Source organism: Varroa destructor, unplaced genomic scaffold (assembly GCF_002443255.2).
Source record: "Varroa destructor unplaced genomic scaffold, Vdes_3.0 BEIS01000828.1, whole genome shotgun sequence".
NCBI lineage: Eukaryota > Metazoa > Arthropoda > Arachnida > Mesostigmata > Varroidae > Varroa > Varroa destructor.
The window spans coordinates 1-27,579 of NW_019212281.1; the positions used below are offsets into that span (position 1 = coordinate 1).

The 27,579-nt window shown below is 37.6% G+C and overlaps 1 protein-coding gene across 16 annotated transcripts in view; it reads right to left on the reverse strand.

Moving 5' to 3' along the window:
* Nucleotides 1–845: 845 nt before the first annotated feature.
* Nucleotides 846–27,579, reverse strand: part of LOC111255154 (uncharacterized) — a gene marked incomplete at its 5' end in the record, with an annotated part of 35,793 nt that continues 9,059 nt past the window's right edge. For 3 of the 16 annotated variants that reach the window (XM_086976430.1, XM_086976428.1, XM_086976415.1), the window contains 5 exon segments: nt 846–2,120; nt 8,330–8,421; nt 9,220–9,820; nt 16,557–16,910; nt 22,950–23,228. In XM_086976430.1, the coding sequence (XP_086832556.1) occupies nt 9,579–9,820; nt 16,557–16,910; nt 22,950–23,228 (875 nt within the window). 16 annotated transcript variants of the gene reach the window in all.

Here is a 27,579-nt window from a genome sequence, read left to right on the forward strand (position 1 = left end):
CCGAATAAAGAATACCATATTAAAAAAGAATGTTTTTGCTCCTATCTCAGGCCTTATTTCATGCCAGTAATGATTCAAAATGCTTTAATCTGTGTATGTGGATTATTTACATACCTCTTATCTATGAAAATAGCTAGATGAATTGGTACGTTTTGTCGACACGTGTTAGGCCATCCCGCTAATAAAACGTTTTACGATATGAAGGAAACGTGGAGCAACTAGTACTACGGCTAAGACAGGGTTCAGTTTTTTTTGTTTATTATCAAAACAATCTGTTTTTATGTGGTTGAAATTTATCTGTAATGATTATAGTATCGGTAATGATTATAGTAATGATTAATTAGATTTTATAATAGCTTGGTGGAGTGTGTATATGACAGAATTATTTTACCAATTATAGTAGCACTAAACTACGCACTACGAGCTAAACACGAAACAAGTATCTAGTGCTTTCATGACGACCACGAAGAGAAATAGCAATACGAGAGTTTACTAAGAAAAAAACATCGGTAAAACCTTAAATGGACCAAGAGTATGCATACGTTTTCGTAGTTTTCCTTATTTTCTTTCTATTTGTTGTTTACTGATCACCAAATTTTGCGTATTTCGTTAGAAAGCTGTTTGCTGTACACGATTGATGTCATTGCTTTCATTGAATTATAAATCACTATATTCGGTAATTATGCCCTTGTAACATAATCGTCCTATCCTCGCTATCAAATCCCAAGCTTTGATACTAAAAATATAGGATAGTAAATTAAAGGCGACTAAAATTTGGTATCGGAATAGCGAATTTATCAAAAGTAAGCCGTAAAAAGCTATAACCTAAAAATAAAAATTGGAAATCTAAACAACATTTGTTTTATTTCAGTCATTTCTAAAAATGTATAAGCATTACATTTTTCATATATCTATCAGTTTTCCAAAAAGCTAAAGTATCAGAGGTATTTAAAAAATAATAATGTAATATGAAGAAACAAGTTTGCTATTCATTGTTTTCATTACTTTTAAAAATGGCAGACTTGCACTATTGCAGACTGCAGGCCCGATTTAGGGTCAAATATTTAGTTTCTTTAACCCCTTCGGAGTAAATAGCTTTACTGCTTTTGGGATAAAACGCGTATAGGTGTACAAAGCTCTCGACAATCGTGGTGAAGTCACACAGCAAGCCCAATTCTCACAACGTAGTTCAGGCCAGATTCAGGTTTTGATAATTAGTGTGTTGATTGCACAAACGCCATCTGCAGTATTCGTAAATGTATTAAATAAATTTAGGTCTTTATCGTTTATACGTCGTAATATGTTAGATATTGACATATATCACGCATCAATTATGATACTACGTTTTGAAGGCAGCATGAACGAGTCCTTTTTGTAGATCCCAGGACGACATTTTCTGAAAACAAACTTGAGCTATACATGGTTTAAACTTCTTACGCTTTGTTTCTAAACGTGTAATTTCGGAACAAGCAAATTCTTCAACGAAACTGTTTGTGCATACTTCTAACATTGATGTTATTAAATAAAAGCACCATTCAATGCGATTACAGCTTTGATTCGAAAACTAAATCACTACTTTAAAATATTTTTTTTTAGTCTGTGAGTAACATTTCAATAGTAACCGTATGTTAAACGATATCGATAGCTATAGTCTCTCAGCAAAATACGCTACATACAAATAAAATTATATTTTGCACTGATAGCAAACCGAAATTCTCAAAAATGCGGCCATAACTTTCTGCATCGAAAACCTTTGCATATCAAAGTTTCGATTAATTTTCGAGTCTTTTAAATCTAAATTCTATTAGGGACCCGCCTCCAAGGTAAACTTTTATGAAGAAACCTTGAGCATGAAAATTGGCGATAACTTAGACTGTCGATTTCGAAGTTTTTAATTTTGATGAGTACTCGTCCAGCGCAGAAGAATCGGATAATCGCCAATATTTGCTCAACTTTTCAAAAGGATGCACCGTTCGCCGTGTTTTAATCTAAAAATAACTGCTTTTGTCTAATACCTGGAGCATCGAATGACCAGCTCGCCAAATATTTTCAACAAATATTTTTCCCTGTTTTAACGCACCAGCTTGTATTTCACTTACTGCTTCGCCAATGTGCACCATCTGTAAATTTTGGCCGAAAGAAGAAGATAGGCAGTTTCCTTTAGTTGTATTTTCCTATTGGCATTCTCGGATGAAATATTCCATGTAACCTCGCATATACCTCCATGTTGGTTTACGGTTCAAGGCACGGATAAGAACCTTTTACTCAATCAAAAAAATAGTACCTACAACAATTCTCTTTTAGGATCGTTTATTTTTGTTCCGCGTAGATCTATAACAATCCCTTTTTACGTAGAATATAGTATTCTACGTAAAAAGTTTCGACTCCTGTATTTCTAAATTAACACTGTTGTCTTTTTTAAAATTTCCTATTGTTATTAGAAATCACTAAGTTTACTTAAACACAGGGTAGAAAAGACAAAATTTTACAGTTGAGAAAATTAAAAATAAGATTAAGTATAGAAAAGAATGCAATGACCGTAAACCTACTAACCCCTTCTATATTGGTTGAGGATAAATAAAAAAATAGCTATAAAATATTAAGAGTATGGGGGATTTAAAGCTACTTTATATTTCAAAAATTCACTTTAAGCAGGCTTCTTTTCTAAACATGATGTTTGTTGATTAACAACTGATAATACGATATACAAGAGAATGAAACACTGCGAGGTAATTATGTAGAATCAATTCACCGGTTTCCAAAGAACTTCAAAAACTCTGCAGAAATTTCTGTAAACAATATATATATATATATATATATATTCCAAGATCTTATATAAGATCTTGGACAAAATGTCTTAAAAAAATCTATAAACAAGAGGGGTATCTGACGACAAAGTTGGGCAGGTGGTCATACGTAAAACTAATTTCAACCTAGTAGCCTTTATAATTTAGTGGAAACGGTGCTCCGAGATTTTAATTTCTTAATTTAATATAATAATAATTTAAATAATACAATTTCCAAAATCCCTTTTTCACGCTAGGTGGCCCTTGGACATTTATCGATTTTGAAGACCAGCAACGAAACGCCTCAGGAAGCCCAAAATAAATGACTTATTTTTAATGAACTTCTACTGGACCTGCTACCTTAAGAATAGCGCTAGAAGAATCAATATGATATAACGTTTTCGGGAGTAGTTCCAGCGTGCCGCCGTAAATGTACTAAATGCCGTTTAAATCGTTTAAATACCTGGTGCACCTTGAGATAGCTAAAAAATCGAAATATAATATTGTCACGAGCGAGTTTCACAGCTGGAAGGACAAGTGCTTAACTTACAAGCTAGGCAAACGTATACGCCGCTGACGACGGCTGTTAGCGAAGTGCTTCATATTTTTTGGAGATTTTGAAACGATCCAGCGCGCCCCATCACGAAAAACAGCATTAGTGATGGACGACAGCATTGTACAGCTCTTAGGTCCATTGGTGAGAAAATTTTTTTCTAACAGAATGCCAACGGCGATTTATGCGGTGTATAAAATAGATATCGAGAGCCTCACGTGTGAAGCAGAAGTACATTAACAGTACCTACAGACCAATGGCGGCGTTTCTTAACTAGTTGTCATAAATGCCTTGAATTGGAAACAGTGAATTACTCAGTGACATGTGTCATAAGTACAACAAAGGCAAATAACATAATCGTGAAGAAAGAGACTTAATATAATACAAAATTATCTGCTTTTAACGCTTTCCACACAATTATAAACGTGAAGTGGCCGGAAAAGTGCCTTCAACATTTTGAGAAAAATAAACCCTTTAAACGCGAGGGGTAAGAACCAAAAGGTTTTCAATACAAAGTATTGAAAGCTTGAGGTACGGCCCAAGCTCAACCCTCTAACCTCTGTTTAAACCTGTCTGTAAAAAACTATATGAAAGCCGCCAGTCGTGACCGGGTTTACAACGAGAACCTCAAATGGTACACTATAGTGGTACTCAGCCCAATGGAGATTTATTACCCTATTAACGGTCCAATAGGGGGAAGAATCTAATTACGCCATTACCAGGGCGGGGAATATAAATTTTTTTTTGTGTTAGAATCTGCTCTCCAACCTGCTAAGTAAAAAATTAAATGTTTACTTAAGCTTATATGTCATTCCAACGGTAGCAATCAAGGCTTTGGAAAGGGCGTGCGGGAGTCTCATGGCTGACGTCATAAAAGCACTGACTAAATCATGCAATGCACGTACGCGGTTTCCGCGCATTTCAAAGCAGCTTTTGACTCGGCGTCTGTAAGATTATGCTCACGTTGGTCCAAATGGAAGCCCTTACTAACGTGCTTAACTTTCTCACTGCGGCTCTACAGAATAACAGGACAACCATCGATAACAGAGTATCCGAACTTTTGCCCGACAGAAAACTGTCGACAAACTAACCTCATCTGCTCCATCTGTTGAAAGGCCCATTTGACTAATTAACAGGACCAAAGGGCTTAGTCGAAGTCATGCTAAATGGGCACCACGTAGTGATTTTAGGGTTGAACGTGTTCCAAATGCAGCAAGCTCCATGCGGGAATCACAGAGTTGGGATTGACGATGAACTTGGCCAAGACGGAGGTGATGAAGTTTACAAGACGAGGTAGGACAGTGGCCACTGACATTTTGTATCTAGCTGTATTGCCTCTTGTTCATGTTAATCAGGTTTCGTAAATAGGGTTGTTCATTTCCGTCAACAGAAGTATACCGCACACGTCTCCAAAAGATGCAGTAAGGTGGTTTCGGTCGCCAATCATCTCATCGTTTATCTCCCACAGCTGCTATTAGCGTGCTTTACCTCAAAATAGATTCGATTACAACGTAACAGGTACGTGTCATTTGAAAGGATCTCACAGCGGGAAACCCTAAACAACTTTTTTAAGAGAGCGCTGATACTACACGTAGCGACCCGTAACCGTCTCATGTATTTCTTAGCTGACTCGCCATAGCTATAAGAGGACCTGGATCGCCACTTCTCAACAGAGACGTTTAAGACCAATCTTCAAAAAGTTCAGATATTAATGAGAAATTCCTTACATTCAAATGCAATGAACAGCAAATGAAAAGGTACAAATTAAACGACTGTCGTGACACGCTTTGTCATGCATGGGTTACACCGTAGATTCTGTAAATAACGGGGCTTCGATAAGTTAGACAATATGTGTAAATGCTCCAGATATGAGCAGAAGTGTAATAGATCTCATACCGTTCGTGGCCTCTGATACCAATTTAAATACATCCACAAAATTAACAACGTTTAAAAACTCGTATATATACGTAAAAAAAAAGTATACTCGTATATGATGTATACAGCTATAATAATCTGATATTCATCTTGATCCTGTGATTTTGCTTATTAGCTTGTATATATGAAATGTTTTAGTACTACCAAAAAAGGTGAATAAGGAAAATTTTATTTCACTAACTCCTTCGGATTTTTTTTTTGGAAAATTTAGTAGATCTAGTAGCCCGCGACATGTCTTTGACGACAATTTGAACAGCTGAAGGACTTGATACGCTGGGAAGACTCATTCCGTGCAATGGTGAATGTTCATGTAGCTTAAGGATGCAACAACTTTATACAGCATAGTTTTAGCTTGATGCCAATTAGAGGGCTCCGTAACCAAATAAACATAGCAGCAGAAGCAGCAGAAACCAGATATATACCCGGTTTCTCTAAAAAAAACCGATGCAGTTATCGTTCGATGCAGTATATGACATTTTTCGTTGGAATCCACTGCATGAGCAAAGAGTTTCGAGAATTGCTAATGCTGTTTTTTTTTGGCATTCTCCGTAACGACGATGGTAAGCAGTAACGATCCCTGAAAATACTTTACGCCTACGGGGAGCTCTATTGTGCACGCGAGGTGACTTCAGGTTCACTTGTAGCTCGCTTGTTGCTCTATTCCGTTGCGGATGACAGAGTTACGGACCGACCCGTAAGTTAAGGAAGCCAAACATACCTACTCCAATTTGCTTAATTTTTGCACCTTCAAATTGCTACAATCTTGGAACTAGATGAGTAAAAACAAGCCTTTGTTTGGTGTGACTTCAAAGTACTCTCCGTCTCTTAGTTTATAGCATTTCACGGCCATATCCACTTTTGCTTCTTTGGGCTAATTAATGTTGTTCTCCAAATTTTATCTTGATTCACAGAAGCATCACCAATTGCATTAGTTCACATGAAGTCCAAATTGAAACAATGCGAAGGTGCGAACAGAGTGTGAATAACAAGCCGTAGAAGATCACCGGTATGGGACGATTACGAAATTTGTAAATGACTCCTACTCCTACACCAATATGGATCAGAGGTGTCTAACTGAACCACCGGACCAACAGAAGTACCGATCCTGATCATTGAAAAAGAAAAAGGATAGGATAAAACAGCAGCAACAGCCAAAAGGACAATGCGCCAAACGTTTTAGGTAATCGAAACAGTTGTAAGCGATTCAGTCATAGCTATTTTGTAAGAATTGAGATCGATTTATATCTCCCGAACTATTGATCTTGCAATGATGACTGTATCCACGTTCGCTGTCTCAATTTTACGCACTCGTAACTATTAGCAATGGCGGTCATTCTAAAATCGTCGCCTGCTACGACGAAAGTGGTTTGCCTTAAAAATAACTACGTAGTTATCTAAACAGTAAGTCACCACAGTTACTGTCTACTTGTATAAGAAGGCATCAATGAGCTAAAGAAACTAACCAAAAAAGAGAAACGTCAAATATAAGAATTAGCAGTTTCAATGCTAAAAACGCCTCGCCAAAAGAAAAAAAAGTTTGGATAACCGCTTTCTAATAAGCCCATAGTTGATTGAATTGGTAGGATTCTGATACGTCCAAAAATTTCAGTCGCTCGGATACCTTAACAATTTGTTAAGGTATCCGAGTTCATAGATAGATCGTCAGTGACACTACTTTTTCAGCGCTGACGTCGTCCTAAAAGTACAGCGACGCATCGGCCAGGAATATTTACTTTATGAACCCGACTTATCTTAGGTACGTCAAAAGAAAATTCGAGGGAAATGAAAAACACCTTTAAAGTAAGCTGCTTAGAAACAACTGTCTCATGATGGTTGACTGGTATCACGCAATAGGGACCCAAGTAACATTTTAGTAAAATTTTGAGTAATGTCCCTAAAAACAAAAATAGTAATTGTGCGACTTGTCGTTACTCTTAACAACAGCTTCACACAGACTAGAAATTCAAGAGATACATAAGTGTGCAGATCTCTTTATCGTAGCAGCAAATATGCAAAACCCTATACAAACTCTCGAAGCATTTTCTATCGGCTGCCAAGCTTGGGGCATAGTGAAGGATAAGCGAAAGATGCGAGCGGTAAAGTTAAGGTTTCTGAGGGTTTGGGGGAACATATTGCACATTACAAACACATGAAGTTTTAAAACTACTAATAGACAAGAGACGACCGCACTGTAGCCGGAAAAGATATGCAACATTGCATGGACATGACAACCATATATGGTCTAAATAGTTCTGCCATTTGAAGATATTATTAGAAACGAAGCTACACATACGCTGTCAAAGAATCAAAAATAGCTATCATACTATAGTATGTAATGCTTTGCAAGAAGTGAGCATTAATGCCTTTGTTTATTAACATACTTGTTGTGTGTACATGCGTTTCGACACATCCGTACATACAAAACTGTAAATTATACATAGTCTGGCATTTGTGCGAGATAACCTTTTTCACTTTGCTAAAGCCTATCTGGTGCTAGCACTCAAATGTCTTTTAACCACAGATAATAAAACATCCATGTTAGAATCGTTTTCTAAGGTAAACATATTTAACAACAATTTCCTAAAACATACTCGTCTTGGATGAAAAAATTTGATTTTAGAAATTTGTTTATTCACTTCCACATTATCTTCCCAAGTAAGCTAAACTAGAAAGTTGAAAGTTAACACTGTTTGCCTGCCAAGTATAACTGATCAGTAGTGCGTATTTTCAAAGTTTGAAAGCGCGTTATTGATCCTGTGAACCTAATATGACCTTTAAATATTTGCTTTTTTTTATTAAACATCTTCTACTCTGAGATCCAAGTTCTCAAAGCAAGAGTCGCTATATGCTTTTCGTCGTCTCTTGAGGGAACCCAGTTCGGCAGCAATCAAATCTCTCTGCGTCTTCAATTGCTATTCAAAGTTGGTTAAAAAGAGACACGGAAAATGTCACTGTACCCTATTACATTCATGCAACTATATTTATTGTCAAGTCAAAAAAAAAACAAAAAAAAGGACCTGCTTTGTGCGTAAAGAGCATCTAAAGTAAGACTCACCCTGTTTCGTCATCGCCTCCATCTTGGGGTGACCGACTTGAATAAATTTTATATATGTAGAGTCCTGGAACACTTGAGAGTACGCCACAAGCCTATATCACAAAAACGAACGCAAAAAGTACTAAGCATTCCTTTTTTTCATAGAAAAGGTTTAACAAAAATAGATTACTATTACGTTTATGTTTGCTGTCCGTTCTGTTTTCAAGATCTTTAACCCGAAATCACTAAAACCTAAACTACCGGCTAACCCAAACAGCCCATTCGCGGGTTGGCGTAAATTTTATCGCATATTTTGTAGATGACTACAGTTTATTATAAAATTTAAACGCGCTGTACAGCAGCTAAAGTAGACAATGGTAGTATTCTAATTTTATGCCCTTTCAAATAAAAAACGAATGCTAGCAAAGGCACACATTTGATCGCCAACGACTCGAATTATCAGAAAAACACATGGAACCTTAGAAAAAAAAGCGCCGTTGTTGGCCAAAGTTCGCGTCATCTATTGTTCATCTGACTTTGCTTATTGTAGGATAAGTTTTGCAATCTCCAAAGTCGGGATTATGGTTCTGTTAATATTTTACAAATAATTTCGTAATTTATAAACAGAAAACATTATTTTTGGAAAAAAAATTTTGAAAGGAGAAATACTTGAACTGTCGATATGGGTTGTTTAAGAAGCAACCAGAAGTCACCTACATATAATAAATCGAGTGAAGCCGTAAGCAAACTATAAAACATCCGACATTTATAGTCTATACTAAGCAAATGGCTTTCTTACCAAATTCGAAAGCAGAAAAACTAAAACAAAAATTTTTAGTCACCAAGATCACTAACAGTTAGGAGCTACTCAGTTATCTAGTCTTTATGTTTACAGGATCTGTGGAATTTACCTTTGATTTTAAGCACTTTCTTGTTTTGACTTTCTCTTGAGACTCAGCTTAAGGCGACTGTGGATAAGAAGAGTAACTCAATCAATAAGCTCAATTTGGTTCCACCCAGTAGTATTTGTATACCAGGATAATTGACCTTGACTAAAATTCAATTACTTTTTTTAATTCTGAGAAAGCTATACAGTTTGTCAGTTTTTAATAATATTTTGGTTACTTTACGCAATAAATACAAATTCACCATATTGCTAACAAGTTTGTAAAAGGCATGGTTTTTGAGTGCCTGTTCTCCAGGGTCCTCTAAAGAATTCTTCGATTATGGATAAGTACAGAGACAACATAAACCGAATTAATTCGTTGTATTAAGTGGTAGCTCGATGGCGTGGAGGCCGAGGCTTTCGTTCGCTTGATGGTCTTGAAAGGTGTGTTTTGGTGTCCCCCAGATTCATCATTGTTCCGCTGAGCATTGGTCCGGAGCCCATTAGAGGGAAATATGAGTGACTTCCTGCTATGGTGTGTCTACGTTCGAGGCGAGATTTCTTACGTCGAGCGCCGCCGTTTTCTGTTCCACTTCGATTACCTTGATCGTCTAGCTGAACAATTGCTGAAATTCATATACGGACATAGTCGCATATCAGTTAAGTAACAGTACAAAGTTTTAACAATTTATAGATAAATTGTCAAAATTTCGTTTTTGCTCAAGTATGAGCACGAAAGACCGTTTCTTCATACCTAACAGATTGGCTGAAGTTTTACTGGATTATATACGTATATATATTTAGCAAATATTTTAAGCTATTCTACAGGCACTTGCCTTACGAGCGCCAAACTGTCATCGGATTTTGATTGGTAAGCACATTCAGTTGAGTAATCAGGGGATTGCTGGATAAAGCCAAGCCTCTACACCAACATGTGTTATAAATCTTGAGTTTACATGAAATAGGTTGCCCAAAGGTTGCCTCAAAGTAATCTCTTTTCAGTGTGACTAGGGGAAGTTCTCATAAGCAGTTTTGAGTTGCGAAATCAATAAGTGGACCGTTCTCGGTTAAATATGAATCGAACCATATATATCCTATAATAGCTGGAAAAGCAAAGGCTTTGATGAAATGAATACATGCAGGTATATCAAGTCGACGGGCATATAGTAAAAATATATATAATTTTACACATATGGTAAAATAGAACATCTGATCAGTTATTAACGAGGTTGTTGTCATCTTAGTGCTGACAGATAATGAATAATTAAGTGTTGTAACGCCATTACTGGAGAGTAACAGATATGTTCCGGTAGTCAATATCTGAATACACCTGCGGACATGAAGTCTGCTTTTTTTCGAGATTCAGTATTAGCTGTTGCTCTCCTCAATACTTGGTTGCCAAATATGTTTCCGGTCTCATTTAATATATTTCCTTTTTCTCTACTAATCGTCTACTGGTAGCACTACTGTTAAGTACCAATCGATATTGGAATAAGGGATATTGAAAAACATAGTTGATTTCTATTAATATAAACTACATCTAAAAGAAAATTTGATACTTGCTTTACGTCAATGTAAATCAAGACATCCCCGCGCGCACGTTTATTAAACAACGTTGCTATACGCTTCGATCATGGCTTCAATACCGAGTCTAGCAAGTTTATTCCAAGTTAAATTAAAATGATTTCTGCTATAAAATGCATTCCCTAACTTTACGAATAAAATTCCAGTGCTTTCAAGGCACTGGAAGCTATTTGTGCAAATACTGTGAGATATCTTTCCATCTCTTGCACGATCCTCGTTGTCCTTATTATAGACAGCTTGTAGGATTTGGTGGGACGGAACAGAACATCGTACGGGAATGACAAAAAATTTACAAAGGCCATGCAGAAATAAAGTCATCCCTTTCTGAGATAACATTTAGCTACGTGAGGCTTTCTGTAGCGTCAGACAAACCGTTGACAAAAAGCCTTTTACCCTGCAACTTTTAGCGTAACTCTATCGAACTGGATCAATGCAATACAGGTTAACGGATTCATACCTACCGTCCAAACGGCCCACGAAGGCCACAAAAAGCGAAGGAAATTAGTAAACAAGGTAAGTTTCTTCCAAGAACTCGAATCGCTTAAAGTAACAATGTGTTTCTACTTAAAATACCATAAAAAAAACAAATAATTTTTCTGCGAAATGCCGTTACGCTTTTTCATAATAACAATATTCTTGTAAGTCTACACATACTTTCTAGCGATGTTCCCATTCATTTAGTCCATTCAAATGGTAGGTGACATGCTGATCCGAAAAATATGCGTCTACGAATATGATGACTTTCTTATTTGATGAAAATCAGTCCTTGAAGCAACCTTAAACCAAAATTTGGTCAGTCAACTCGAACCCCATGTTTATGAATTTTTGCTATCGCGACCACTGAAGTACGCGTTGTCATGGTAAAAGAAGACTTTCTTTATCTAATACGATTATTTTTACCTTCAATGAATTAACGATACGTAGTGTCCTGCTGCTCCATTCCTTTTTCCAAGCTAGTTAACAAAACAATCCCATAATTCATTTCAACAGCCTTAGCTTTTTCGAAGCCGATTTACCTTTTGCGATGCCTTGGTTTCCGGAGTCGACTATAACTTGACGTTAATCCACTTCTTAGTCTTATTTTTTGCTCAAACTCGTTTCAACAAGTCTTTATTCCACCTCTTTTTGGCACTGACTGGGTAAATGCTACATCCATCTAAATCTTTAGCTAGTATACGACAAACACGTTCTCTTAATATTGCTGTTCCCATAGTCTAAATTTGGTGGTCGTCTAGCACCATTCGGCGAATTCGGCCGATGAGATTTATAATGGTTGCAATTTTTAGCTGGTTTGATATTCAATTTCTTTCAGAAACACTTATTAATTAACGAAAATGATTTTTAAACTATCCAACACAACTTAAATGTTTGCAGGCGTTGTTTATGGCATGCGCAATTATATCACCAAAATATTTTTAGCGAGTAATATCACCTTAGTGTTGCATCCTAATGCTACAAACTTTTCATTCTATTGCTGTGTAGAATGCCCAAGAAATTGCCGGCAGATAATGCTCCGGAATAAAAAACTTCTATGCGTGCTTTCATTGTTACGTTCGTCTACCCGGCGTTGTGTCACAGACCCTTTTAAAATCATCTCACACGAAAAAAATGAAGAAATCAAATCACAAGATCTACACACGTGCTATGCGACGTCTTACCCTATTTTGTTGAAACCAGGAGCTGTTCGTACCAACTGTCTCAGTTTTGGGCCACAAAATAGCTTGCAACGTGTCATGATAGAACTTGTTACTGGGTATTGGTGCTATATTATCGTTTCTTAAGAAAAAGGACCTGATGATACCTTAGCTCCACAAGCCCCGTTACAGTGATTTTTTATAAATGAAGTGGCTGCTCGACAATTTTGTTTATTTACATAACTACTCAGCTTCACGGAGTGTCACCATAATATACTCCCCGTTTGATAAAAGAGCTAGGTTCGAAGTGTAGCTTTCCGTCATCACAAAACGCCAACTCTTTAGGCACGCTATATACATTACATATATATATATATATATATATATATATACACATATATACGTTCACGCCCGTATAAGAGCTGAACGACTGGCAGTCGTTTCAACCAAAAATCAGTCCGCTTCACTTCGGTAGCAGCGGTAAGAGTACTGGCAATATGGACACGCTAGTAAACCGAGCCGTAGCGCGACTGCTGGCCCGATCCGAACGCGTTTCGACTTGCGCATATGGGATTTTTCAGACAAGAGCTTTAGAACCCTTTCCCTTTCTAGAAAGTCGACTGTTACCTTTCCTGTTATAGAACAACGCGGGTACTTTCGAATGTCAGTTAAAATAAGCCGGCGCATGAATCTCGATCCATCAACTAATTAGCTCTTGGTAGGCGACAGAAATATTGATGTTGCGCTAGAAAGATTCATAAAAAGTTCATATTTAAAAAAAGACAATACGTTGGACCAGTCCTAAAAGGTCACGACCAGTCCTTAGTGGTTTCTGTTTATAATCGGGACCATGCCAAAGTAAACAAGATAATACGCCGACTGGTAGCATGCCGTTTTTCAAACAAGGAAATATGAGTTAGAGTACACATGTATGTACGTATGTGTACCGCCTTGCCCTGGTAAGAAAGTCAAACAGATACGTCTCTTTCTACTTGAAAGGTAACAGATCTGCGAATCCGCCGTTTGAAGTAAATGTGCATCCATCTCCCTAGGCAGCAAGAACGGCCGCGATCACTACGTCTGCTGTACCTTTAGCACGATATGCTATCAGAGTGGCAAGAGACCGGTTATGTGCGGATCTGCTACCACGTACTCTTGCAGGACACATTTGACAGCTATAATAGATCTATAGCTAATAGATCGATATGTCACCCAATGGAGTTTATTTTGGAAAAAATGTCCAGTCTGACACGCCCTCGAAAGCCCTCGAAAGGTCTCTACTACGAGACAGTGAATTCACTACTAGTCCTAAGATAATAAGCAGAATTACCAAGGAATGAAAGAACACGGATTATAGTTTTATAGGACATAGTAGTTTGTCAGAGATACGAAGGGAACCATTTTTTTTTTTCGACTAAAATCAGTGCTGATGTAAGGTAATTTTTGAAATATGTTATACTACTGAAGATTCTAAGCCTACGTGTACCATCCAATTTGATGCAAATTTTGCATTCAGCGGCATCTGGTTTTCACCTAGTATAAAAAACTCAATGGTTCAACAGTTCTCCACGCGATTTGATAAAAAAATGATGTCCTATTCTCAAACATGTTAAAGTTGTTGCAGTTCTCCGGACAGACTATAAAAGTGCTAGTTAGAAATATGGGGATATCATGTTTAGAGAGACACTGTAAGAGAGTATTACTTAGACAGACAACTCCGCTGTGCGGAACCAGGCTGAAAACCGTTTTAAAGCACTCGCTATTCCAGAGCAACTTAGCAGGTCCAAAAATTTGGATTTAAACTACGCTTAGTTAATATATCAAATGCAATAAACCTTTACATATAGCGGCTACCTAAGTTTATAATCTTATCCGATAAGATTATAAATTTAGGTAAGCGAAAGGACACTCGTAGGTAATCATCGATTACGCACGATGCCATCGTCGCTCTTTGTATATGGCCTAGATTGAGGAAAGCAGAACTCTGCAATGTTCCTCATATTTGTCAGGTTAAAGTTCTGATTGAAAAGTTCGTGTTCATAAAAATTGAGAGAATTTTAAACAAATAAGATTTAGTAAAAGAAAAATTAATGAGGTAGAAAAAAATAGTATAAAAATAAAATATGTTGATTAGAAGAAATTATTTTAATTTTTCTTAAATTTAATAATTTATAATTTATTAAAATATTGAAATATAAATAGTTCTATTTATAAGATATTGCATTAAAGGAGAAACATGAAAAATAAGCTATATTCCTTAATAGAATATATTATGTATATATTCAAATAGCAAATAGGCAAATATAAAAATCAAATTTCAAATGCTTCCATACCTTAAAGAAAGCGTAGACGAGGGAGAAAATTCCGTCGTCGACGCCCTCGAAGAAGCCAATAATAGCACGCTAATGCAAATTACTAGCACACATCTTTTGTGTATTAGCTTTAATGTGCAAACAATACATCTTCTGTCCCTTATGGTTTAAAAGTCAACGCTTTTTGATTAATTTGGCCTAATTTAATGAGCTTGGCTTAGAGCTAAAAGGTACATAACGTGATCTTCATTCCCACACACAAAAACAACAAAAAAAAGGAAACGTTCATTATAATCTGATAGCTGAGAAATATGAATTCGGACCTACGTTGTCGAAAAAAATGACCTGAGCTAATGAACAAAAGCATCTTCAGGCCGATAATGAACCTTAACACGGCACGTTTTTCCATGGGTTTAGGCGGTATATTGTATATAATGTTAGTATTATATATATATATATATATATATATAGCAAATTGTTGCATAAAATGTATACCGGCGGGTTCGGTGCAATACATATATTAAGGAAAAAGTGTAGCAAGATAATCTGTCAGTAAACTCAAGAGGCATATGCTGTTGCAGTTAAATTTTCCCTGGTTGCTAGCGTTTTAAGATATTACCTTATTTCGAGATATTTCTATATAAATTCTGGTAGCTTATGAATAGTACCTCAAAAGTGGGAAGTTCAAATAAGATTTTGCCAAAGAACTAACTAAAATAGGTGTTACTTGTTAAGCGTGAGAACAAATATAGAATGCAGATGTAGTGAACATTCTTTGAAATCATTATGTTCAGTCATAAATAAAACAAAAGGAAAAAACATCGTATAAGAAGTTTTCTTAAAATGAAAAAATCTGCTTTATCAGATCGCCTTCTCATAAAAGAAAACCGTTGGTCAGGATGTCAAAGGTGACGACAACTAGCACACGCGAATTGACCCATCAGCTTTGCTTAAACCCATAAGACTAGAAAATACCTCGGTTAACACGTTTAGAATACAGTAGTCTATTTGTTCATTGAAAATAAGCAATTCTTTTAATTAAATAAAGGTGAGGTATTATCCAACCTCTCCGCCCTAGACGGATTTCAATCTTGGAAACCAAGACATTTTCACGGGCGATACCCAAACATCTTTTTTGGATTAGAATTCAGATTAAAGGGTTCTATCAAAATGCCATAGTGATATACATATATATTATTTAGAGAAAAAAGTATGGCTTTAGGTAAGCCCCAACCTTTAGTCTTTTTGAACTTTTTCAAGGTTTTTGAGGATTGTGTTGGGCGCTGCATTTTTGGTACCTTGTGCATGTTACCAGAGCAAAACCTGGAATATTTTATATGTAGCACATTTTAGCGATAACTTTCACCTACTAATATCACTCGACGAACAATTAGTACTAGAATGATATTTACGGGTTTAAGAAGGTACTTTCAAAATTGTTAGTAAGTGGTTCAGATCTTAAATTGGAGATAAAATTTAGTGGCGGATAATTATGGTAGGAGCTGGTTATGTTGAAGAACATATCTGTTACAAAGTTTGTGAGTTGTATTTGAAAATTACGGAACGGTACACGAGATGAAGTTGATTGAAATTTTAATCGAAATCTACAAAAGCTGGCGTATGCTGCAATGTATGTAATTTTCTACAAATCATAACGGTTGTCTGTACAGGCGATACCGTGTTGCTTAAGCAATTAATCGTAATGTAAGTATAGAATTGGACTTCAACTGACTTAGGTTTAAAGGAGGACGTGACCTAGACTTTTTAGCGCGTTTAAGGAATTAGAGCTTACAGTCGTGGTACATCTGAGCTTTCATCAAAGGTTCACTTACATTTGAGTATTTTGGACGAATTTGGGCTATAAACAACACCATTCCGATTACTTCGATTAGCGTGTTGCTGCTGTCCAAGATTTCGACCACTTCTAGCTCGAAGCACTACCATTTCTCCGTCACCTTTACTACTAATGCCAGTGGCTAGTAACGATTTTCCTATTATCAATCTCTCTTCAGCATCGTTATTGCCATCGACTGGCACGGTTTCTTCTTCAGCTGAGTCGCACCTTTCTCCGTTCGGCACGTGACCGCCAGTAGAACTAACGGAAATTGGAACTGCACCACTCGGCGTTACCGGGTAGAATCCAGAGACAGAATCGACCATATTCTGGTTCTCCTTGTCTATGTTATCTGCAATCCAACCAAGCGACAAACGAGCTTTATGTTTACTGGTACACATGATAGATAAGCAGTTCGACAAACTTATTGAATTGACTCGACACAGTTGACGCTTGTTAATGGCTGGGTGCAAAGGATTATTGAACTAGCCTAGTGCAAAACCCTTAGAACGGGTTCCGCTGTTAGCTGGATCACAGTTTTGACCTTTACCGACATACTCACACTATTCTTTTGACCATGCTCCCTATTGGTTATACAGACTTTGTTAAACTCACAGCTTAGCTTAAGTAGTTAAAACTGATCAAAGTGCATAAACCGAACGTCGTATTCCCTACACGCCAATGGCAGCTCTGGATTACAAGTTCCTTTTAATCGCCGAGTTTATCCAAGAACGATCTAACGCGTGTCGTATTTATACTACGATTCTGCAGTCGCTGTGATCTGCACTTTGCAAACAATTTTGTTCTTCATAATTTGGAAAGAGGCGTCTACCGGATCGGTAAAAAAGAAAAAAAGGGTGAAATAAAACTGGTAAGAGTAGTCAAATATACGATATTACAGGCCTAGATCAAGCAGCTATGGTAACGTGTTGCCACAAGACTGAATTCGTTTTACAGAACTGGTCGCGGCGCTTGTTATCTAGCTTGTGGGATGAATCGTTTACAGCATACGACCGTGATAACAAAGGCCAGTGGTTATTTCGGCTAATGATGACGAAAACGTTTGTTTGGAAGATTTATAGATGTCATACAGAACATTTCGGCAATAATAAGATGCATTAATGAAAATGAATATATAATTCTCCTGAGAGTACTTTCAATGACCACCAAGGAATAAGGCTTTGTGAAGTAAGTTTCCAAATCGGAAAAAATATTCTACGCTACATACGTTTTTGTTACAAACAAAACTATACATTTCCATAAAACTATTTGCACGTGCGTATCCTTTCTGACGCTCAAATGTATCTTTGACTCATCATTTAAATCAACACTTGTTTTCCAAAACGTTTCCTCTTTAATCCGAAATGAACCTTTTAAAGGTTGTTGTGCATCTAGAACTATTAGTTGTGTAAACCTTAGATGTCGCTTAAATGCGCTGTCCACAAAATACCCCAGTAGATCTAATTTTGGGATGAGAGCAGGCTAATGGTTTTAAAGATACAATGGCTCAAAAAAGATTTTGAAGATACTTATTGTTTAAGCTAATCTGGGTGACCCAATCAGCCATTGATATTTTGCTTGTCAAAAAGGCCGTTTATATATAAAGATTATATCAAAAAGACTCAGGTGGCAAATCAAAAATGGCTCTTTGGACCATTTCGATGAATGCCACATGAAAACTGGCGATAACTTAGACCACCGATACCAAGAAAGAAGAAAGTTTAATTTTTGTGGAGTTCGTCTCATGTGGATTGCATTGGATTATAACCAATCTTGACTCGAATTCCGACAGCGACTATTTTTAATCGCAATGGGTTTGCTGTAAGGACTGGCGTTTTTCTGGTACCAAAGGTAACATATAAAAGCATGTCCACTAAAGCAAACAGTCTGGTAAATATTTTCCAAATCTGAACATTTCATTTTGCGCGAGTACATATATATTATGCTAGTATAATAGCAACTATAACATTACATATAAAATATTTCATAAAAGAAAGACAGAAAAAGGTAAGAAATTAGAACATGAGTGTATAGGGCAAGGTCATATGTACCTACTGACATCAAAGGTCTTCACATCGTTAAAAACGGCAATCTTCCCGTAGGTCGTGGTTACTGAGTATTGATAGAAAACGTATCACGTACCGAGTAGAATCGTGTCGGTGTGTTCGTCCACCATTTCTCAAAGTGGGGTTGGTCATCACACTGACTATGTGGAAATCTCGATTAATCCTGATAATCCCTGGTTTGTATTCGCAAATGAGGTTTTATCGTCGTTTTGTTAGCAAATAACAACAACAACAGTAGACAAATGTGTTCTTAGCTTGAAGGTCCAGAGTGCGTACAAAGTAGACTGGCTTTGTGCAGTAAGCTCGGTCTGTTCATTCACCGTGAAATATTATTATATAAGGGCATGAAGTGCACCTTCTAAGTCCATCTGTAATAAGAACTTTTATGGGTCTTCAACCGTTGAGACAGTTAATAGAATCTTCTGCGCCCTTTGTGTAGTATGTCTACCGAATTGCTCTGCACTAGTTGGCAAATATAGACAAAACAAAATCTGAATGAATTAGAGATAAGGTACTCGTCACTTTATCATAGAGCCGCAGAAAAAATATATTACTTAATAGACTATTGTGGCGAAATTTAAGTTTATCAATGCTTGTCGAAGATGATGCAGACTCGTAACAACAAGTGAGATAAAATCGTCGACTAATAAACTAGGAACTCCTGACAGGTCACGCCTTTCCATCTCCTCCAGCAGGCAAATAATTGTTAAGAACATAAGAATTATCAACTTAGGCCACTCTTGTCGTTTGACCAACTGGAACAGAGCTCAGCAATTCGATTATTTAAGAATGACTTCGTTTATCTTGAGTATTTCTCAGTTGCTCCACAACATCTTGAGGGCGTCCCAGTGCATGTCGGCTAAAAAAACGATGGATTTCATATCAAATAGGCCATATCAAATACAGATTAGTCATCAGCGAATACCACATGCGAGTATTAATGCAGACCGCGAAAAATGCGTTGGATACATTTCAGGAAGATCAAAGTAGCAGCGTCAGTAACATGCTACGGTCAAAAGTCGTGCAGAAAATAGCCCGATGGTGCAAAATCTGGGTTAAAGACGGGTGCATTGAAATTTCCCATTCAAATCCTCTCAATTTTTGCTAGGTAGGTAAATACGCGTTGTTATGGTAAAAAGCGACACTATTTTTGCTGAGTTATTACGGTCGATTCTTTTAATAGCTTGTTGCAGTCCTTTTAATTGTTGACCGTGGAAACTCGGATCAATTATTTTGTTAACTCACAATGCACGATGCTTTTCCAATCCCGCCAAACATCTAGCATCACCTTCTCCCTCGTCAATCAATTCGTCACAAAAGATGTGGAGCTTTTTTGTGCTGTGATTATGACCTTTTTCGCATAATATTTTCGTATGTCATGCATTTTTCATCAGTCAGATTAACCGCTTTTGAATCTCTCTGGCTTAATCTCAATGAGTTACGCAGGTGGGATTATGACGGAATAATTTATCTTGCGTCAATTCACGTTGCACCCAAACGTCGATCTTTCCTCGAATTTTTTAGATAAATCATAAAACTGTGGTAGTGATGAATGTTAAGCTCGTTGGCGATACTCATTTGTTGATCTTGCTCAACTTATTGCAGCATTAATTTCACAAACTTTCTTCCTAATTGGTTGACTACTACGAGAAGCGTCCTTCACATCCAGATTTCTAAAACAAAAGCGACAAAACCAGTTTGGAGCCGTTACCTCCGATAACGCGTCTGAACTTAATCTTTACATTGTGCCTTTATCGTAATAAACTATAGCGAACGTCACTGCAGAAATTCTACTTATTTTCAAGGTAGTCTATCTGAGGTAGGACATTTGAACAGTGTTGGCTTTTCTCAAATCTCAGCTTTCAAATGACGCTAACGCCGACCGGCACGGCTAATAATTTAACAAATAAATTGTAGATATTACGAGAGATGGTTCGCGAAAGCTAAAATTGATGCAACAGTTCGCTTCTGCCAAATGAAGGATGTCGCTCGGATACCACTTTAGCAAAACATGACTCTTCATTAAAGAAGCATTAAAGAAGGCTTTATTAGACTCGTCGCGAATCCAGTTAGGGGGCATTACATTTTCTACTTCGAGTTTCGACTGAATACATTGCGCAAGTCAAATTATAGGCAATTTCATACAGCCACTGAAACCATCTGTTGTAGAGAACGGTATCTTGACCGGTTAGATTACATAGAGTTCATTATGAATGTAATGGACGTATCATGGAGCTAGGGAACTGCGAATGGATACAGGAAATATTACCAGGCCAGGAAGACGTTTTTAGAGGTGCGTGACTCGGATCTTATATTCCGTCAGCATTGAAACAGATTTATCCTCACCTTGCGACAACTAGAAAGCAAATTATGCTCTTCCTGCAGCAGAAAATGCCTCCTCTGAAGAATTTTCAAGTATTAAAAGATTCGACACTTAAGTTGAAGATGCCACTTCGCAAACGAGAGTTTCTTGAAAGCCGTCCTCTCTGAGTACGCTAGGGTCACTTCTCGACGCGACATGCAGCGTTACCACATAGAGTTAACGACTCAACCTGGTCGATGCTGGAATTTTTCTGTATTGCCAACTGCTAGTTCAGAAAGCTGCCAGGATCTGGTCCTAGCCATTTTCGTGGCTCACTGTACACATTTTGCTTAAATCGTTTGGGAACCGCTTTAATACTTAAACGGCGGGGTACTAAGGGGAACTTGTGGACATTGCATTAGACGTTCGCTCTGTGCTGAGTACTAATGAATTGTCGATTACGCTTAGATATGCATTTTTGTGGGCTTGTACGTTGGGTTCTAACTGGTCAGTGCCCGAGGGAACACTCCCTTGTGTACATTGCGTGGGAAGTCACTTACATCATTTTATTTTTTCTTTCGCAAAGCACAGATTTACCTTGGGATGCCACAGATGTTTGGACAGTTTTATCATATACTATCTTCTCAAGTAAGGAATTACTTGAATAGTTGGGAATAACTATATAAAAATGGTTAGCAGCTACTAATTAAAGGCAAGTATATGAAAGAATTGTGCTGTATTAAAAAATAGTCTCGGATACGCAGCATGACGCAGAATAAAAACAATCACTATTTTAAGATTCTATAGAAAAACAAACGAAACGAGTCAGGTTCGCTTTTTAACATGGCCAAATGAAAATTTGTAGTTATTGAATATTTCTATTTGAAAACTCAGGATGTGACCATAAAACTAGGTTTAGCATGAAGCAGTTTCGACCCGAGTTGTAGTTCAGTAGTTTAAATGATACGGAAATCAAAATACAGATACAGAAAAATTATTAATGATGATAAGTACCCTGGAACCAAGACGGCGTGACGAACGTTGCTTAGCGTACTGTAAACCTTTATTGCCATCCATCTGGCATTTTGTCTACTATAGACGCTGATGTAACCCATACAAGAGCTTCATTGGTATTTATCAGACCTTAGACAACTACTCTGAGGTATTACCTTTGCTGCAGAGATATCTGATTTATAATGTAACTTGGCGAACCTCTAGCTGTAGCTTGCTTCTACGTTAAAAAGAAGTAAGACGAGCGACAAACTGCGCGAACGTATGGCAGTAAATGAACCCTCCGCAAATGGGCGACAGCATTGGCGTTAAAACGATGTTTCCATTCAGTTTTGAACTATGCAGGAACGATTCAAGGGAGGTTGGCGTGTATGTAGGGTCTCTAACGAAACATGAGGCTATTATCACACTTTTCAAGGCAAACAAGGTCAATGGAACCCAGCCAGCTATACTGGCTCAACAACGTTTTTGGGATGTGTTTTATTTATAATTTTAAAGTATTGAAAGTCATTATAGAAAGTATAGCTAAAGGTTATCCATAAAGAACCCTTTTAAATCTATCTTTCTGTTTGAAGTTATTCTTAAATCCTGAAGATATGTGTATTTTGAAGTTTCTTAAATAACCACTGTTCGAAGCGAAAACAGTTTATTTTATACAACTGCTGGAAAACATCCCGTTATGTTAATTCTGACAATTACAAATCGATTTCATACGAAGTAGTTTTCGGGTTAATGGCTGGCTTTAACTGACATTGATGACAAAACATGTGACTTGTTTCAAATATGTGACTTGGGACAAAGGTCTAATTTTTCGAAAGTTGTCGAGGTAGTTCTTGCAAGAAGGACGAGGTAGTTCTTGTTGCTGCAAGCAACGTAGACCTCACTAGTGGCGTGGCAATCGCAATAACAGCACATTGACACTAACTCCACTTAGTCTGTCATTCGTACAATACTCCCTCCATGAAATGATAATATTAATCTCCGTTATCCTGAACACCGGCGCTGAACTTACCATCGCTGTTATCCCTCGTAAGCAAAGTAGCCTGGCGTTTGACCTCCTGCCATATTCTTTCAGTTTGTTCCCGGCTCATGCGTTGCTCCTGAATCCAGTTTCCAGTCCCTGAAACTATAACCTGGCTCCTGAAGGCCTTTTTCTCTAGAACAGCCCGTGTTTCTTCTTCAAAAATCTTAGCTTTCTCAGCCGCCAGCACACTTCTCTCATGGTAAGACAAACACATGGGATTATTATATGCCTCGCATGTTCTTGGAGATTCGATAGGATCAGTTTGGCCTGAAACAAAATCAATGCAAACATAAGTATACAGAATAAAGTCTATAGTTTTTTTTAAGAAGTGCTAATAAGATGATAAATGCTGTTAAATTATAATGCACTCGATATTTCTGTTTAATAATATATGTGCGGCCCAGAAATATTAATGACGTAAAGGTAGCCTTCGTAGTCTTTAAGTGAAGTTAGCGAGCTTCGCCACCGTATGTTTCAGCTCCTTTTGGGAGGACTTTGATATAGATAGCATTTCCTAATAAGAGTACAGCGAGGGGGAACAACAATAGCGACGTTGTGTAAGTGTCTAATGCGAACTTTTTTGGGTGCAATCGCTAGGCAAACCATGAACAAAGCCAGTTTTGCGATCACTGGTTTAATTCCCGGCAGTCGACGACCCTGGAGTATATATATATATATTATGCACTATCATCATAAAAGCTTGTTTTTAAACTTATGTATACATTATTTCTGCCTACGGGATGTCGGCATCTGTCGTATTTAGTAAGTTGTAAAGTTCGATGAACGATGCGGAGCCTAGCATTGGCCTTGCCGCGAATGTAACACGGCGTTTTCTCGAGATGAAGCTTACTACACGTACTCGAATCAAGTTCGTCCCAAAAACAGTAAGGGTTAATCTCTGCCCCTTGCAATTGTGCGTATTTCTAGATCATTGGAAACAGAGGTAAAGTATTTTACTACACGCTTTTTTTACATGTAATTTTCTACATATTGAAACGATAATAGTCATATCCAATTTATAATAAATGTATTAGCTTATAATTAACTAAGTAAAACGTTCTGGCATTGCGAAGCTAGGCTACTTCTAATTGTTGTCTTCTCTTTTATTATAAATTATTATCAGCGATTTGTATGTAATAAGTTCGATCTTGAATTTCAGCCATTGTCGTGAGTGCAAGGGGACTCCGTGAGTTTTACCTTCATTAAAGTCACCAAAGATTCCCTTAAAGAATTCCTCACTGGTGACTTTAACCAGGGTACAATTTTTATGACGTAACACTACTTATAGGTAACAGAATTTTACATCAGACTGTGAACTTCGTCATTGAATGATTAAAACACGTATAACTTTGTTAAATTTTTGCAAAATGAATAAATTGGACTCGATCTCATAGACTACACTTTCTAGCCCCTCTCCGATGCCACAGCACGTTCTCTTATTCCAGCGCTAAAGCCTATTTCGAAAACCTTCTGTGGATACCCCCGCAGTTATCGACAATGGTCAGCTGTCTCGTCAATGGCAATGAGAGACACATCAGCCATTATAAACCGATTGTAAATTGGTCCGCCCAGGGTGTTCCTGGAATTTTCAAACTTCTGTGACATAAGTAGGCTATGGTCTTTGCATTACTGAATTTATATCACGACCGAATAGTCATAATGTTCAGCCCGGTTCTCCAAGCCGTGGGTAGTTGAGGTTAGCGCATATATCGAAATGGTATAAAGATGCACTACACGAAGATTGAAAATAATCAGTTTCTGGCGCCAAGAGGACTGGCTCTAAATTTAGCTTAAACTAAATTAAACCGCGCGTGACTCCCGGTCTATAGGCAGCTAACCCTAGGGACGGATGTATAAGATATATAAAAACTCTCTTTTTACAAAACAAATGGACTTTGCCCCGCTTTTTGTTTAATATATATAAGAAATCACTTTGCGGCTGTCTTTCATTTTCTTAAAATCCAAAAAGACAATTCGAAGACTAAAACCAACTTCAGTTTGTTTCTGAACAACCGTTGTGTATGTTTTCTGATTCAAGTCCCATTGAACGATATATTTTTGGGTGATTTTAGGATCGCGTATTAGTCATACAAAATAATGGGCGAATCTTCCACGGTTAGCCATAAGCAATGTACGTTGTGTCTTATGTTATGAGCGATTGCTTTTTTCATAAATAGCCAGTTAGAGAAAGAGTTAGTTAGACTAGAGAGAATTAACTAACTGATTAATTAGTTTTTCCTGTGTTTCTCACAAGAAAGAAAGTGAACGTATAATACAAAGTACTTTTCGGAAAAAATCAGCCGGGTGAATGTTCTGAAACAGAGTAGCAAAGCGACCCATGCACAAGTGCTTATTATGTTTCTAAGAGCTAAAAAAAAATTGGTCTAACGGAAAACGACCTAATTGTCTTTTCTCAAAAACGCTTACATATTTATATGGTATTCTTCTAACAATGAACCAATATCAGTCTTAACTTCAATGGGAGCTTCGAAATGACGGTTACGTAAGAACTTAATCTTAGTCAAGTTACCCAGCTCGTTATGTTTCTTTCTTTTTTCCTAATTTTGTGCATAAATTGTTTCGCTTGCGGGGAACAGGTTCCACAACCAGATGTTGGTCACGGAAGCGCTGACTTTAGCTAGCACTTTATAATTATAGCACCTACAAAACACACGCTTTTCTGTCTCCATTCTTGTGTGTGTGCATTTTGTCCTTTATTAATATTTATTATTGTATATTACTTTGACTTTAGCGGGACCTTTTTCATTCAGCTAGCGCTTGTGTTCTCTGCTCCAGTTCCTTTTTGGATGTCATCATAGCCTCTATCACGTAGGACATTGGTATCTAGCTCTCTTCATTCTGAGGTATCCAATTTACCATGGCGGCGGCTCTATCTAGCTTTCTTCCAACTTCTGCCTCATCGAAAGCTGTGCAGTACTGCTTATCCTAAGTCACGTGTATGCACACGCGAGAGTTGCATGTGAGAGTTGCACGAATCACTTGGCGTCCTTATTTTACGAATGTACACTTGAAACTATCTGTAACTAGGCAGCGAATATGCTTTACCACTGTTTAGCCGTTTCCCAAATAAATGTCTCATTCCGTGGTATCACGTATCGTTACGCTCACCACTGTAGAGGCAAGAGTAGAAATGTCTTATTTATCTCGAATGCAGTCTTTAGGGTTCAGTTAAAGCGTTTAAGGAACCTTAATGAATGTGTTTATGAATATAATTTTAAATCGCTTTTTGATCACTGCCTTGCAGAATGCTGCGTTCTTGTTGTGACTAGTTGTCTTTCGGCAGCAACTTAAGCTGATTACGATTTTTCTAGTGACAAATATGGCTGCAACATCGTTAATCGTGAACCGTATCTTCCACCTTCGTACATAACGTTTACATCTTAACAATTGTTAAAGAACACTTTCCGGTTTATTCGATTAAGTTTTATTGTAGAATATTCTTTTTTGTATACTTGAGTTTTTGCAGATCGTTTTACTCATCATGTCTAGACTCAGAACTACAGGGATTTGTTAAAGAATGGGTCTAGCCGGTCGGGTTCGGAATGTTTGACACTCGGTGGTCGTTACATAGCACAATGCGAAGGAGAAACGCCATGTTTGCGGTGCGTCGGAAAGATCCGCATAAATTGTAACAGTTCCTGATCGGCACGAGAATTAATGAATATTGTTTTTTGGGTTCCGTTGTACTTCCTACTGGTAAGCCTAGCGTCTTGCCGTCGATACGTTACGGATGTAGGTTATACAAAATACATGCAGCATTGTCACATTCTACTATTGCCCCTAAATCTTCGGTTAACGTTAGCATACGATTTACGAGGTTATTACCTATGTGTATAGAAGTGAAATAGAACAGTATCACTTTGGACGAGAATGACCTTATGTTTATGAACACAGCATTGTGCTTCTTGTAAGCATCGGAAATTGTTACTGTTTAGCTCATGAACCAGAAGTAAGTAACCTAACCTAACTTAACCTAACCTAACCTAATCTAACAGCTAACCTAACCTAACCTAAGTCCATGGTAGTCAGCACTTGGGACATTCTCGAGTCACCGCAGTCGGACCTGCTCTTCTTGCCAGCTAGGCTCCTTCTAATTTGAGTTCCTCAATCTTACACTCTAGGCATCTTTCAACAGTTGTGCCGGTACGATTGTAATTTCTGACTCAGACTGAGATCAATGGATCCCCCGGCTCGAGAATCCATGTTAGTTTTAGCGCCAATCTCTCGAATTTACGTCTCGCCGGACCCAGTTATAACCAGTACTAGCTTTAGCACAAGATTTCGGTTTATGGCTTAAAGAGCTAGCTTTGTCTGGGTTTCTAAACATTCCAAGGCTTTGACCTTCATAAGGTTGGTTGCATGTTTGCATATAAGCCATTCCGTAAGGCTGTAATCCGTACAGTCTCGTGTTCTGCCTCCTTTTCATTTTTTATCTGGCCACCATTTCTACCTCCTTCCGTGCACGTTACATTTGGCAGGCCGCCTCTAAGAAAATTTTTTACCGTTCTTTATGGTCTAGTTCGACGGACAAGTGGATGGCTGACTGACGTTGTCCCTTGGGGAATCATCCCTTCCTCTTGGAGAGGCTAGATTTTAC